General features: G+C 42.0%; 1 protein-coding gene across 1 annotated transcript in view; it reads right to left on the reverse strand.

Annotated features, from left to right (window-relative positions):
- LOC110491041 (uncharacterized) overlaps positions 1-16,906 on the reverse strand; it is a 110,159-nt gene that overhangs the window by 34,832 nt on the left and 58,421 nt on the right. The window contains exons 17-22 of the mRNA XM_090202577.1: positions 16,449-16,577; positions 12,805-12,936; positions 6,026-6,154; positions 5,645-5,773; positions 3,566-3,694; positions 711-839 (exon numbers count right to left, since the gene is read on the reverse strand). Coding sequence (XP_090058703.1) covers positions 711-839; positions 3,566-3,694; positions 5,645-5,773; positions 6,026-6,154; positions 12,805-12,936; positions 16,449-16,577 — 777 coding nt within the window. The remainder of the gene's footprint in view (positions 1-710; positions 840-3,565; positions 3,695-5,644; positions 5,774-6,025; positions 6,155-12,804; positions 12,937-16,448; positions 16,578-16,906) is intronic.

Here is a 16,906-nt window from a genome sequence, read left to right on the forward strand (position 1 = left end):
ATTACATGATCTGTTAAAGTTATTGTATAATTTATAACAAATGTTGTTACTCGCCATAACTTATTACATTAAGTTGTCAAACACCGGGGCTAAGTTCTCTGTCAAGTTCTCCGTCAAGTTATTACATTAAGTTGTCAAACACCGGGGCTAACTTCTGTCAAGTTCTCCGTCAAGTTATTACATTAAGTTGTCAAACACCGGGGCTAAGTTCTGTCAAGTTCTCCGTCAAGTTATTACATTAAGTTGTCAAACACCGGGGGCTAAGTTCTCTGTCAAGTTCTCCGTCAAGTTATTACATTAAGTTGTCAAACACCGGGGATAAGTTCTCTGTCAAGTTCTCAGTCAAGTTATTACATTAAGTTGTCAAACACCGGGGCTAAGTTCTCTGTCAAGTTCTCAGTCAAGTTATTACATTAAGTTGTCAAGTTCTCAGTCAAGTTATTACATTAAGTTGTCAAACACCGGGGCTAAGTTCTCTGTCAAGTTCTCTGTCAAGTTATACTATTAAGTTGTCAAACACCGGGGCTAAGTTCTCTGTCAAGTTCTCTGTCAAGTTATTACATTAACCAGTTTTATGACACTATACAGTAAAAATGTACTACGTTATCCGGCGTTACTGCATTAACCTTTGTTACAGGGACTAAGTTCATTGCAAATCTCCTAACCCCCCTTCTTTCCCATTTGGTCCTGTTGGTTGATCCATCACTTACCCAGTTCGCAGGCCGCCCCGGTCCACCCGCTGGGGCACGAGCATCCCCCGGAGAAACGATCACACACACCACCATTCTGACACAGGCAGTGATGCAGGCAGTCTGACCCATAGAAGCCTTCTAGACATTCTGAAAGAGAGATACACATCGCTGTAAGCAGGAGACAGATTTCACCATTTTTCATACGTACATCAGTCAGTTTTATTTAAATCCATGAGGGGGAGTGAACAAGTCGAGTGCACACCTCAGGGGTAGGGTAGAGAATTAGAGTGCATCATCTGTTTTGTATGAAAAGTCTGTTCCTTTTCACTCCTTTAGGGGGAGTGAATGAGTGCACACGTTAGGGAGAATGGTAGTGATTCTGAGTGCAGTGGTTAGAAAGAGGAAAAATGCTACCATTACCTAGCATTAGGGATGCTCTTTCTTAATGGGGCTTGTTGCAGGGGAGGTAAGGGAATGAAGTGTACAAATGTGGAGTATTGAATAGCAGTTAAGTATAGTCCACTTTTGCAAATGTACTTCCCAATTATATCCGTGAGTTACTGGAGGCAAAATAATACATTCTATGTCACCTACGCACACATGCATGTGCACACACACAGGACTCTCTTTCACAAACATGCCCGGAAGTGTGTGCATGAATGCATGCATGCACACATAAGTGTTTCCACAATAATGTATTTTATCAGTGGTAGAAAGGGTCGCGAAAGGGAAAGGAGGGGTGGGTTGTTCAGGTTTCGGATGTCTCCCAGTTTTTTCAGGTTTTCGCTCTCAAAGTCACACTTTTTTTAACACTTAAAATGCGGGTCCTCGATACCTCGGTTCTAAGCAAATGAAACGTCTTTTTGATGTTAACATTCTAGCAGTCTAATAAATACATTTCATCACAATAATAACGCTTTGGTTGTTGATGAAGGTAACATTAGAATATCAAAGAAAATGTATTTCAACACAATAGCATTTTATTAGTATACTTTTGTACACTTTTTAGCCAGTAGTTCAGAAAGTAGTGCCCGAGCCAAAAGTGGTCCCTGAAAATTGCGTACTCCGTGAGATATGTGCACTGTTCACCACGTCATTTCTCTCCCTCTCTCTCTCTCTGCTGTAGCTGTCACTCATACTGTGAGGTGCTGAAACTCATTGGTTGAACTCGAATTGCTAGGCTGGCCTACCTGGGGGAAAATGTAGGTAAAATGGTGCAGAATAGGTTCCAGAAAAACAGTTGCTTCAAACTAGGGATTTCATGGCTAATTGAGGTAAAATGCTCATAAATTATGCATGCATGAACTACACATTGACACATCCAGCCCAAAGCGGGAGGTTTAAAAAAGATGTTCCGGAACATGTGTTTTATGTAACTGTAGGCTATATATACACAAATGAAAAATCACAAACACACCTCAAATCAAACACCATGACAAAGATCATCCATTATTCATTTGTTTAGGCATGTCTTAAGGAACATTATTAAACTAAGAAAATGCATTTCAAAAGATCAGAATGGTATATTTTGAGTTTAAATACATTACTGTGCTTTGAGTGTTGCAAGTGCTCACGTGGGGAGTGCATGGAATGGTGGTAATTCCTCTTCAATTCAAACCACAGGTTTTCAATGGAGTTCAAGTTCAGAGACTAAGATTGCCATCGCAAAATGTTGATTTTGTGGTCCATAATTTGAGTTTTTGGTGGATTTTATTTGTTCTTGCGGTTATTGTCTTGCTGCCAGATTCACTTGCAGCCAAGTTTCAGCCTCCTGGCAAAGGCAATAATGTTTTTGGCTAAAATGACCTTTGTCCTTAACAAGGGCCCCAGGACCAGTGGAAGCAAAATAGCTCCTTAACATAAAAATCCACCACCATATTTTACAGTAGGTATGGAATTATTTTCTGCATATGCATCTTTCTTCTGACGCAAAACCCACCACGGGTGTGTGTGGCCAAAGAGCTCTATTTTCATGTCAACCAACAAATGTAAATGCCTGGAGTTTGCTAAATAGCATTGGCACTTGGATTGGAAGCGGCGCTATGGTCAGATGACATGAAAAGGCAGCTCTTTGGCCACACACACCAGTGGTGGGTTTTGCCTTGATAGGAAGACGGCTCAGTTATCCTTGCAAGGTGAGGGAGCTGGAGTATTGAAAACAGGGCATTCAATCATATGGACCTGTATCTTTTTGAGTTTTTTATATTTATTACTTGTCTTTTTCTCCAAGTAATTGTATTAGTATAAAATATATATAATCCTTATCAAAGGATCCAATCATTTTGGTCTCCACTGTACATGTGTTAATATACTTATTTAGGAAAAGTGAAGGACTGGGGGACATGACTTCAAATAGTAGATTCATAGATTAACAGTAGATTAAAATTCATGAATTCAAAATGATGCTCTCTGTGCTTCTAGTTTGAATCTAAAAGTAAAAAAATATAGATGTTCTAAGTCCACAACAATGCTTAGACTGCATCAGGAGAACACTTTTGAGGCGTGGGGAAAATCTAAGAATGTTTTAAATATTTTTGAGTGTAGTTACACTTTAACGCAAGTGAGCATGCACCTAGCACTGTTGTCTGGTTAGCAGCAGTTCTGTAGCACACGTGATGGAGTTCACAAAACGAATGCCCACTAAATTGATGCAAATAATCATGATATTATTCTGACAGGTAGGCATAGGTTAAATTGTAGCTAGTTAACATTTCATTGAGAAGGTATTTGGGAAAGGCTTTCCATCTACGAGAAGATATATTAGCATTGCTATATTTTATCCTGTTTCATATTTAATGGTCCACTGCTCTCCCCCCCCTCCCCCCCCCCCCCCCCCACACACACACATTAACAAACATGCACACTGACAGTACCTTTCTCACAGCTGGCGCCGGTCCAGCCTGGCATACACTGGCACTGCCCGCTCACAGGGTCACAGCTGGCATTATTACAGCACTCACAGGTGTGTTGACACCCACTGCCAAACCACCCTGCCTGGCATGCTACAACAGGAGCAGGGCGCAGAATGTTAGGGGGAACAAAAACAGACATAAGATACAGTACCTTCGGAAAGTTCTCAGACCCCTTGACTTGTTACACATTTTGTTACACTACAATGGATTAAATAACATTTTCCTCAGCAATACACACAATACCCTACAATGACAATGTGAAAACAGGTTTTTAGAAATGATATTACAAATTAAAAACATAAATACATTATTTACATAAGTATTCAGACCCTTTGCTATGAGACTCGAAATTGAGCTCAGTTGTATCCTGTTTCCATTGATCATCCTTCCACAACTTGATTGGAGTCCTCCTGTGGTAAATTCAATTGATTGGACATGACTTGGAAAGGCATACACCTGTCTACATAAGGTCCAACAGTTGACAGTGCATGTCAGAGCAAAAACCAAGGCATGAGATCAAAGGAATTGTCCATAGAACTTCGAGACAGGATTGTGTCGAGGCAAAGATCTGGGAAAGGGTACCAAAAAATGTCTGCAGCATTGAAGGTCCCCTAGAACACCATCATTCTTAAATGGAAGAAGTTTGGAACCACCAAAACTCTTCCTAGAGCTGGCCACCGCCAAACTGAGCAATCAGGGGAAGGGCCTTGTTCAGAGAGGTGACCAAGAACCCACTGACAGAGCTCTAGATTTCCTCTGTGGAGATGGGATACCTTTCCAGAAGGACAACCATCTCTGCAGCACTCTACCAACCAGGCCTTTGTGGTAGAGTGGCCAGACGGAAGCCACTCCTCTGTAAAAGGCACAAGACAGCCCGTTTGGAGTTTGCCAAAAGGCACCTAAAGACTCTCAGATCATGAGAAACAAGATTATCTTGTCTAATGAAACCAAGATTAAACTCTTTGGCCCAAATGCCAAGTGTCACATCTGGAGGAAACCTGGCACCGTCCCTACTGTGAAGCATGGTGGTGGCAGCATCATGCTGTGCGGATGTTTTTCAGCGGCAGGGACTAGGAGACTAGTTAGGATCAAGAGAAAGATGAACGTAGCAATTTACAGAGAGATCCTTTATGAAAACCTGCTACAGAACACTCAGGACCTCAAACTGGGGTGAAGGTTATCCTTCCAACAGGACAATGACCCTAAGCACACAGACAAGACAATGCAGAAGTGGCTTCAGGACAAGTCTCTGAATGTCCTTGAGCGGCCCAGACAGAATCCGGACTTTAAGCCAATCGAACATCTCTGGAGAGACCTGAAAATGGCTGTGCAGCAACGCTCCCCATCCAACCTGATAGAGCTTGAGAGGATCTGCAGAGAAGAATGGGAGAAACTCCCCATATACAGGTTTGCCAAGCTTCTAGTGTCATACCCAAGAAGACTCCAGGGTGTAATCGCTACCAAAGGTGCTTCAACAAAGTACTGAGTGAAGGGTCTGAACACTTCGGTAAATGTGATATTTCAGTTGTTTTATTTTTAATAAACTAGCAACATTTTCTAAAAACCTGTTTTTGCTTTGTCATTATGGGGTATTGTGTGTAGATTGAGGAAGGGAAAAAACTATATCAATTTGAGAGAAAAGCTGTAACGTAACAAAAATTGAAAAGTCTTTCTGAAGGCACTGTACTGTAACTGTACACAGATACAAAGTGACATAGTTTTGGAAATGCTCAGCTCTCCACACAATACAGGCACTACTGCAGGAAACACACACACGTTTCTTTGGAATGGGCCCTGCTCCTGCCCCGTTACCAGTTAGAACTGAAAAATGACTATGTTGATCCAGGGTAATATGCAATGCCACATACAAACGAGGAACATGAGTATTAATGCACCACACACAGAGAGAAATAACACAGTGGGGTGTAGTCGCTTCATTAAATCTACTTCCACCTGTTTACCGGTTTCTCTTTTCTTTTTTTGAGCGGCTACAGAAATTCTATGGATGGATGGATGGGTGAATAGGCCAATAGGACTCACTGGTGTTGCATTGTGATCCGACCCAGCCGTCTGGACAGTGGCAGGCCCCTGTCAGGTGGTCACATCTCCCCCCATTAGAACACTGACACTGCTGCTGACACTCCAGCCCATGGAATCCTTCAGGGCACGCTGCACAAACACAAACGGCACATCGAAATGTACACATGTAAATGTATCGAAATGTACACATGTAAATGTATCGAAATGTACACATGTAAATGTATCGAAATGTACACATGTAAATGTATCGAAATGTACACATGCATGCACGCATGCGCGCACACACACACACAAACACAGTCACATTCCAAACATACCATGTGGGCATTCATCACATACATACACAACCATACTCTAATTGGTTATCCAACACACACTTACGTTTTTCACAGTAGGTGCCTGTCCAACCAGGCAGGCAGGTGCAGGCTCCACCCATATGCTCACAGTCAGCCTCATTGGCACATTGGCACCTGCGTCTGCAGCCAGCGCCGAAGGAGCCCTCTGGGCACTCTGTTTCAGTGCCAGGGTAGAGACAGAGAGAAAGAGCTAAGAGAGAAAGTAAAACACTTTTCCCTGCTAGTGACTTTGTTATTAAACAGTGTCAGGCAGAGAAGGACCCAACCCAGCTAGTCTATGTACAGTCACACACACTGACACACAAACCAGTGGAGGCTCCTCAGAGGAAGAAAGGGGAGGAATTTCAGAAACATTGTCCTTTCAGATAAAACTATACTAAATATAATAATGTCACCAAATACCTGATTAAAACACACTTGTGCAATGAATGTTTACAGTAGTCTCAACAGTAGCTCCATAGTGTAGCCGCAGGACAGCTATTTTCTAGCCTCCTCTGGCTACATTGACTTCAATACAAAACCTAGGAGGATCATGCTCCTCAACCCCTTCCATCCTCCAACCAATCAAAGCTTTTGCAGTATGAATGAACATGTTGTCCATCTAATCAAAGGATCAGAGAATGAACATAGCACCAAGCATGTGCGATTTTTGTTAGTTGGTGACATTGTTGGATAGATTGAGATTGAGATAGTCTTTAGGATATTATTCATTTGAAATTAGTTTGTTCACACTAGGTGACGGAAGAGGTAGATTATATCTTGTTTTCTTGTTTTTAGAACTTTATTTTTCTGTCGTGTTAGTGTCATTTATTTAAATTTGCCTTGCCAACTTCAGTAGCACGTAGCTAGCTAGCAAGCAGAGTGCAGTTTTCTCTGCAAGAATGGCGAACGCCAACTACAATGTAGTGGATTTTTTGTTGAAAAACCCCTTTCATTGCCCACATCAGATTCAAGCTTCTAGGAAAAAGCCACATCGATCATGTAATGGATGAAGGTCTGCATATTCAAACTACGAGAAGGTAAGGTGAAACAGGGATGTTCTCAAGCAGCTTATCGACAATACTGCATGTTTGGCTATGTAAGAGTTGGCACAATGAGAGGGAAACAAGGGAAACTACAAGGAGCTTGCAGAGGTAATTGCACGTTACGATGCTTCACTTGCTGCAGAAATAAATTAAAAATGATTTCATAGCTTCCATCGCACCATCCATTAAAAGTTATATTTAAAAAAAGCCTACTGGGCACACACTGGTTGAATCAACATTGTGTCCACGTAATTTCAACAAAATTACATTGAACCAACATGGAATAGACAATGTATTGACATCTGTGCCCAGGGGTAGGTTGACGCAGAGGGCACTTTCCACTTTGCTCCGATATTTATTTAGCAAACGGAATGATAACACATCATAACTCCCGACAGACAAAATAAAAACTCTTAACATAAATGTTATAGCAGCCTAGGCTCCACCTAAACATTAGTGATATTGACATGCTTTATGGGATGAAAACAAGACAGTTTCTCAGTCTGATCAACTGTAGGCTACTAACAACAGCAGCTGCATACAGCCTATGCGTCCTGTCCATCTGGTCAGGGTAAACAAATTCATAACTATGTATTTAAAGTCCATTTGTTTGTGTGAGGAGAACATGTGAATGTGATCGGATGTGGCTTATATTCCAATTTGACCAGGCTGCCTAGGATTAATTAATAATTTTCTCCACACATAGTGTTGTGTGTTCCTTCCAAACAACTCAACTGTAGTTTAATCTGTCCACAGAATATTTTGCCAGAAGCGCTGTGGAACATCCAGGTGCACTTTTGCAAACTTCAGACATGCAGCAGTGTTGTGTTTTGGACAACAGTGGCTTCTTCCGTGGTGTCCTTCCATGAACACCATTCCTGTTTAGTGTTTTACGTATCGTAGACTCGTCAACAGAGATGTTAGCATGTTCCAGAGATTTCTGTTAGTCTTTAGCTGACACTCTAGGATTCTTCTTAACCTCATTGAACATTCTGCGCTGTGCTCTTGCAGTCATATTTGCAGGGCGGCCACTCCTAGGGAGAGTAGCAACAGTGCTGAACTTTCTCCATTTATAGACAACTTGTCTGACTGTGGACTGATGAACATCAAGGCTTTTAGAGATACTTTTGTAACCCTTTCCAGCTTTATGCAAGTCAACAATTCTTCATCTTAGGTCTTCTGAGATCTATTTGTTCGAGGCATGGTTCACATCAGGCAATGCTTCTTGTGAATAGCAAACTCAAATTTTGTGAGTGTTTTTTATATTTGGACTCAAGGTTAGCTGACTCAAATGAGCTTTTGGAGAAGTCATTAGCCTAGGGGTTCACATACTTTTTCCAACCTACACTGTGAATGTTTAAATTACGTATTCAATATAGACAAGAACAATACAATAATGTGTGTGTTATTAGATTAAGCACACTATGTAGGGCTTCCGAGTGGTGCAGTGGTCTAAGACACATCACATCCGGCCGTGACTGGGACTCCCATTGGGCGGGGTAGGCCGTCATTGTAAACAAGAATTTGTTCTTAACTGACTTACCTAGTGAAATAAAGATAAAAAATATATGTTTGTGTGTTGGTGTTGATAACCAGAGTTACTGTTTTACACTGTGGAGAGTAAAATAGTCTCATCAAAACCACACCCATCATTATCATATTTCCCAGCATGCTCTAATGCAGGTCGATTTTTCAGGATTGTTGATATTTTCTGTGGTTTTGCATGGACATTGATTGATTGATTAGTATTATACTACACAAAGATAAATAACATACATGTTTCTAAACCAATCAGTTAGTTCAATTTATTGAAATGGTTGTTCCGGTTTAAATGGTTTCCTAGCCCTGACAGTCGTTCTGAATGCAGGTAGTGGGTGAATAATAATTCCAACTGTTAGATATCCTTACTGGCTGGATTCCAATAGGAATTGCTCATCACTTTCCAAGCCAGCATAATGTGATTTGCAGGCCTGATGTGCCTGTAAATCAGGAGTTTCCTAACACCACTGTGTTAGGGTAAAACTAGGCCATCAACTAGGCCAATATGTAAGGCCTTATAATATATGTAATGTATTGTCATAGTTTATTTTTTATTGATAACATTCGCCAGGTATTCCTGAGGCATGATCCTAGGGCTCAGGTCCTCCGGGAGGGGAGGGAGAGAGAGAGAACTAGAATGAGCATACTTAAATTCACACACAATACCAGATAAGACAGGATAATTACACCAGACATAACAGACTGACCCTAGCCCCCTAGCACATAGACTATTGCAGCATAGATCCTAGAGACTGAGACAGGGGTGGGTCAGGGGACACTGTGGCCCTGTCTGACGATACCCCAGGACAGGGCCAACCAGGCAGGATATAACCCTACATAACCCCAGCCCTACACCACTAGAGGGATATCAACAGACCACCAAATTACTACCCTGAGACAAGTCTGAGTATAGCCCACGAAGATCTCCTCCACTGCATGAGCCTGAGGGGGTGCAAAACCGAACAGGAAGATCACGTCTGAGACTCAACCCACTCAAGTGACGCACCCCTTCTAGGGACGGCATGGAAGAACACTAGTGACTCAGCCCCTGTAATAGGGTCAGAGGTAGAGAATCACAATGGAGAGAGGGGAGCCGGCCAGGCAGAGACATCAAGGGCAGTTCATCGCGGAATTTATAGCACGGCTTTTGATGATCCTTGGTTGGGGTCTGAGCAGATTATTTGTTGCTATTGCAAACATAATAAAATGTTGGTCGGATAGTCCAGGATTATGAGGAAAAACATTTAGATCCACAATATTTATTTCACGGGACCAAACTTGATCCAGGGTATGACTGTGGCAGTGAGTACAGTAGGTCCGGAGACATGTTGGACAAAACCCACTGAGTCGATGACGGCTCCAAAAGCCTTTTGGAGTGGGTCTGTGATCTTTTCCATTTGAATATTAAAGTCACCAAAAATTTGAATATTATCTGCCATGACCACAAAGTCCGATAGGAATTCAGGGAACTCTGTAAGGAACGCTATATACGGCACTGTAAACAGTAGCTATAAAAAGTGATTGAGTAGACCGCATAGATTTTATGACTAGAAGCTCAAAAGACGAAAACAAAGTAATTTTTGTGAGGGGAGGAAAATTGAAATTTGCTGTCAAATGTTAACAACACATGTCTTTGCGGGATGCGCGGCGGATATGGTCACTAGTGTAACCAGGAGGAGAGGCCTCATTTAACAAAGCAAATTCATCAGGCTTGAGCCATGTTTCAGTCAGGCCAATCACATCAAGATTATGATCAATGACGATGTCTGCCTGGGAAGTGAGGGATCTAACATTAAGTAACCATATTTTGAGATGACAAGAATGGAAGAGGTCTTTATTCCAGTGAGATTGGTAAGGCGAACACTGCCATGTTTTGTTTTGCTCAACCTAGATCGAGCCACAGACACAGTCTCATGGGGGATAACTGAGCTGACTACACTGACTGTGCTAGTGGCAGACTCCACTAAGCTGGCCTGCACCCTATCTCATTGTGGATCTAGAGGAATTAGAGCTCTGTCTATGTTCATAGATAAGATGAGAGCATCCCTCCAGCTAGGATGGAGGCCAGGCTTGGCCTGTTTGTGGGCGAGTCCCAGAAAGAAGGCCAATTATCTACAAATTCTATCTTTTGGGAGGGGCAGAAAACGTTTTTCAACCAGCGATTGAGTTGTGAGACTGCTATAGAGCTCATCACTTCCCCTAACTGAAAGCAGTTGTTTGTAACTGTGTAGGGCAAGAAAGCGCATGCAGTCTCCATTAGCTTAGCTAGGTAGCTCGCTTAACTAGCTAGCTTCTCACTTATTTTTTTTATTTTAAATGTTTTTATTTAACCTTTATTTAACTAGGCAAGTTAAATACCGTCAATACAGGTATTACGCAATCATATTGGATGATAAATAATCTTGCTCGGGAAACTATTAGTCTTGGTTGGTTGCTGTCCCTTGATTTTTTTTGAAACACTCTGTCATCTCCGAGCAGTCAGTGCCTATACCGTGGGTCTCTCATTCTCCCAAATGTTTCAAGTCACCAGCCTCCATTAACACACACTCACAAAACACACACACACACACACACACACACACACACACACACACACTAGAAAGGAGATATTTACAGTGCCTTGCGAAAGTATTTGGCCCCCTTGAACTTTGCGACCTTTTGCCACATTTCAGGCTTCAAACATAAAGATATAAAACTGTAATTTTTTGTGAAGAATCAACAACAAGTGGGACACAATCATGAAGTGGAACGACATTTATTGGATATTTCAAACGTTTTTAACAAATCAAAAACTGAAAAATTGGGCGTGAAAAATTATTCAGCCCCTTTACTTTCAGTGCAGCAAACTCTCTCCAGAAGTTCAGTGAGGATCTCTGAATGATCCAATGTTGACATAAATGACTAATGATGATAAATACAATCCACCTGTGTGTAATCAAGTCTCCGTATAAATGCACCTGCACTGTGATAGTCTCAGAGGTCCGTTAAAAGCGCAGAGAGCATCATGAAGAACAAGGAACACACCAGGCAGGTCCGAGATACTGTTGTGAAGAAGTTTAAAGCCGGATTTGGATACAAAAAGATTTCCCAAGCTTTAAACATCCCAAGGAGCACTGTGCAAGCGATAATATTGAAATGGAAGGAGTATCAGACCACTGCAAATCTACCAAGACCTGGCTGTCCCTCTAAACTTTCAGCTCATACAAGGAGAAGACTGATCAGATATGCAGCCAAGAGGCCCATGATCACTCTGGATGAACTGCAGAGATCTACAGCTGAGGTGGGAGACTCTGTCCATAGGACAACAATCAGTCGTATATTGCACAAATCTGGCCTTTATGGAAGAGGGGCAAGAAGAAAGCCATTTCTTAAAGATATCCATAAAAAGTGTCGTTTAAAGTTTGCCACAAGCCACCTGGGAGACACACCAAACATGTGGAAGAAGGTGCTCTGGTCAGATGAAACCAAAATTGAACTTTTTGGCAACAATGCAAAACGTTATGTTTGGCATAAAAGCAACACAGCTGAACACACCATCCCCACTGTCAAACATGGTGGTGGCAGCATCATGGTTTGAGCCTGCTTTTCTTCAGCAGGGACAGGGAAGATGGTTAAAATTGATGGGAAGATGGATGGAGCCAAATACAGGACCATTCTGGAAGAAAACCTGATGGAGTCTGCAAAAGACCTGAGACTGGGACGGAGATTTGTGTTCCAACAAGACAATGATCCAAAACATAAAGCAAAATCTACAATGGAATGGTTCAAAACATATCCAGGTGTTAGAATGGCCAAGTCAAAGTCCAGACCTGAATCCAATCGAGAATCTGTGGAAAGAACTGAAAACTGCTGTTCACAAATGCTCTCCATCCAACCTCACTGAGCTCGAGCTGTTTTGCAAGGAGGAATGGGAAAAAATGTCAGTCTCTCGATGTGCCAAACTGATAGAGACATACCCCAAGCGACTTACAGCTGTAATCGCAGCAAAAGGTGGCGCTACAAAGTATTAACTTAAGGGGGCTGAATAATTTTGCACGCCCAATTTTTCAGTTTTTGATTTGTTAAAAAAGTTTGAAATATCCAATAAATGTCGTTCCACTTCATGATTGTGTCCCACTTGTCGTTGATTCTTCACAAAAAATTACAGTTTTATATCTTTATGTTTGAAGCCTGAAATGTGGCAAAAGGTCGCAAAGTTCAAGGGGGCCGAATACTTTCGCAAGGCACTGTATGTTTGTACTCTGTTGGCAGCGTGGTCCTGTGTAGCCCGCCTCACAGCGACACTGTCCCGTGATGAGGTCGCAGCTGCCATCGTTGTCCGGGCACTCACACACGTTGGCACAGTCCACCCCCCAGCGCCCGGCGTCACACACTATCATGGAGACAGAGTTCAGAGGTCAAAAGTCATGACCTCCACAACTGGGTGGGGGGCTTAAAGGGAGAATAGAGTGCCATTTCAGACGCACAAGACCTTTCACGGTTTCAAATGTCTCTCCAAATCAAAAAAGGAACCAACAAATGAAGTACAGTGTTATCCCCTAAGGTCTATTTCTGCGCCCCCTCAGAAAATTAAATAGCAAAATAAATATCCCCATAAAAACCTGTCAGTTAAAGCTAGAGATATCTGTTTTTGGCATTGGATGCGTCTCAATCCACGACACCCGCTTATGTTGCACTTCCACATCTGCGGTGAAAGGTGACAGAGCTAGAGCACTGTTTGTCAGACCATAAGACATCTCGAAAATTGGTCTTCCCACAAAATACTCTGTAACGTCTGAACGGTTTAGCCTACAAACTATTATGACCCCTCTATGGAAAGATCGGACTTTCATGCACATCATGGGGTTCTCTGTTTTGTGTCTCGTCGTGGAAAGGTGAGACTCTCACAAACACGTACAGTACATGTCGGTTGGTTGGCTCTTGGACGCCCACAGGCCTCACAACACTCGTCTGAAGGTCCCCCGGGACTAGTTCATTTTTTAAAATGGAATTACAGCGTACAGTTCATATAAGGAAATCGGTCAATTGAAATGAATTAATTAGTTCCTAATAGATGGATTTCACATGACTATGGTAGGTCCACCCACTTGGTAGTCAGGCCCATCCACTGGGGAACCAGACCCAGCCAATCAGAATTAGTATTTCTCCACAAAAGGGCTTTATTCCAGACAGAGATAGTCATCAGCAACCCCCCACTCCCACTCAGACGATCCCCCAGGTAAAGAAGCCGGATGTGGAGGTCCTGGGCTGGCGTGATTACACGTGGTCTGTGGTTGTGAGGCCGGTTTCCAAATTCTCTAAAACAACGTTAGAGGCAGCTTATGGTCGATAAATGAACATTCAATTATCTGGCAACAGCTCTGGTGGACATTCCTGCAGTCAGCTTTCCAATTGCACACTCCCTCAAATCTTGAGACATCTGTGGCATGGTGTTGTGTGACTAAACTGCACATTTTAAAGTGGCCTTATATTGTCCCCAACACAAGGTGCACCTGTGTAAGGATCATGCTGTTTAATCAACTTCTTAATATGCCACAGCTGTCAGGTGGATGGATTATCTTGGCAAAGGAGAAATACTCACTAACAGTGATGTAAACACACAAACATTTGAGAGAAATAACCTTTTTGTGCATGAACATTTCTAGGATGTTTTATTTCAGCTAATGAAACATGGGACCAACACTTGTTGCATTTATATTTTTGTTCAGTGTATATATGCACACTTGTTAGTGCCAAAAATAAGGGGTTAAGTACATGTATAAAAAAAATAACTGCTGTTTCCTGATCCTTCTTATATCTCTCAGATACATGTATAGGACAGACACTTTAGAACAAACTTCCTTTAGATTTTTTGGGGGGACTATCTGTTGCTCAATGTAGTGAATCTGTTATTCAATGTGTTTGTATTGGCTAATAGCATAAAGCACAAAAAATGTTTCATAAAAAAAATATAATAAAATAAATTATACTTCAAGGTGTCTTAAAATTCAAAATCAAATAGCTAAATGATCCTTGGTATGACTTTCTTAAAACAATTCCATATAAAGGACTTCAGAAAGTATTCACACCCCTTGACATTTTCCACATTTTGTTACGTTACAGCCTTAATCTAAAATGTATAAAATTGTTTTTTTCCTCATCAATCTACACAAAATATCCCATATTGACAAGGCAAAAAAAAGTTTGTCAGACCCTTTACTCAGTATTGTTGTTGAAGCACTTTTGGCAACGATTACAGCATCCAATCTTTTTGGGTATGACGATACAAGCTTGGCACACCTGTATTTGGGGAGTTTCTCCCATTCTTCTCTGGAGATCCTCTCAAGCTCTGTCAGGTTGGATTGGGAGCGTTGCTGCACAGCTATTTTCAGGTCTCTCCAGAGATGTTCAATAGGGTTCAAGTCCGGGCTCTGGATGGGTAACTCAGGGAAATTCAGAGAGACTTTGTTGTCTTGGCTGTGTGCTTAGGGTCATTGTCCTGTTGGAAGGTGAACCTTCACCCTAGTCTAAGGACCTGAGCGCTCTGGAACAGGTTTCCATCAAGGATCTCTCTGTACTTTGCTCCATTCGTCTTTCCCTCGATCCTGACTCGTTTCCAAGTCCCTGCCGCTAAAAAACGTCCCTAAAGCATGAGGCTCTCATCCCCATGCTTCACCGTAGGGACAATGCCAGGTTTCCTCCAGAAGTGACGCTTGGCATTCCGGCCAAAGAGTTCAATCTTGGTTTCATCAGACAAGAGAATTTTGCTTCTCATGGTCTGAGAGTCTTTAGGTGCCTTTTGGAAAACTCAAAGAGGGCTGTTATATGCCTTTTACTGATGAGTGGCTTTGGCCACTCTACCAAAATATCTGATTGTTGGAGTGCTGCAGGATTGGTTGTCCTTCTGGAAAGTTCTCCCATCTCCACAGAGGAATCTAGAGGTCTGTCAGAGTGAACATCGGGTTCTTTGTCACCTCCCTGATCAAGGCCCTTCTCCCCGATTGCTCAGTTTGGCCAGGTGGCCAGCTCGAGGAAGAGTCTTGGTGGTTCCAAACTTCTTCCATTTAAGAATGTGAGAGGGCACTGTTCTTGGGGACCTTCAATGCTGCAGACATTTTTTGGTACCCTTCCCCAGATCTGTGCCTCGACACAATCTTGTCTCGGAGCTCTATGGACAATTCCTTCGACCTCATGGCTTGGTTTATCCTCTGACATGCACTGTCAACTGACATGCACTGTCAACCTTATATAGACAGGCGTGTGCCTTTCCAAATCGTGTCCAATCAATTGCATTTACCACAGATGGACTCCAAGTTTTAGAAACATCTCAAAGATGATCAATGGAAACAGGATGCACCTGAGCTCAATTTTGAGTCTAATAGAAAAGGGTATGAATACTGATGTAAATAAGCTATTTCTGTTTTTTCTTTTATATACATTTGTAAACATTTCTAAAAACTGTTTTCGCTTCACTATCTTCATTATGTATGGGGTATTGTGTGTAGATTGCTGAGTTTTTTTTTTCTTCGTTTCATCCATTTTAGAATACGGCTGAAACTTAACAAAATGTGGATAAAGTCAAGGGGGCTGAATACTTTCTGAAGGCACTGTAGCTTAGTAGAACCCCCTCCCCCGGATTAGACAGGGTTTAGACTCTTATGGGTTATTATCACTATTGTTGCAAGCTGGCTTCAACTACTATATGAAGTCTTTCAAATACGATTGCTTTAGCCAGATGTGTAGGTTTTACCATTTTTCGACTCTTCTAATGGTTCCCTTGTGCCAGGGAAACCTCAATTAATTCAATCAGATTGAAATAATATTTTATTTTAACCCAGGTCTGAGTGGTAGGAGGATCATAAAGTACTACAGTATTAATTATGGCTCACACACTGTCAGCCTTACCTCTACTGCAGCTGGGTCCAGTCCATCCTTCAGGACAGGCACAGCGGCCCGTCAACGGGTGGCAGCGCCCACCGTTATCGCACCGACAGCGTAGCTGGCAACCCAGGCCAAATCTACCCAACGGGCAGACTAAGAGACAGAGACAGTATGGTAAAATATATAGGACTGGGAATTACCAGGGACCTCACGATACGATATTATCACATTACTTAGGTGCCGATAAGATATATATTGCGATTCTACACGTATCATGTATTGAAATTCGATACTACAATTTTATTGTGATTCGATATTCTAAACGTATATTGCTCACTACTGTATATGTCTACTGAAGAGGAACAAGAGAGAGACATGAGGAAACGAGTTTAGGAGATACAGTGCCTTCGGAAAGATACTTATTTTCCACCATAATTTGCAAATAAAATCATAAAAAATCCTACAATCTGATTTTCTGGATT

The sequence above is a fragment of the Oncorhynchus mykiss genome, chromosome 16 (assembly GCF_057628025.1).
Source record: "Oncorhynchus mykiss isolate SJ-2025 chromosome 16, ASM5762802v1, whole genome shotgun sequence".
Classification (NCBI taxonomy): domain Eukaryota; kingdom Metazoa; phylum Chordata; class Actinopteri; order Salmoniformes; family Salmonidae; genus Oncorhynchus; species Oncorhynchus mykiss.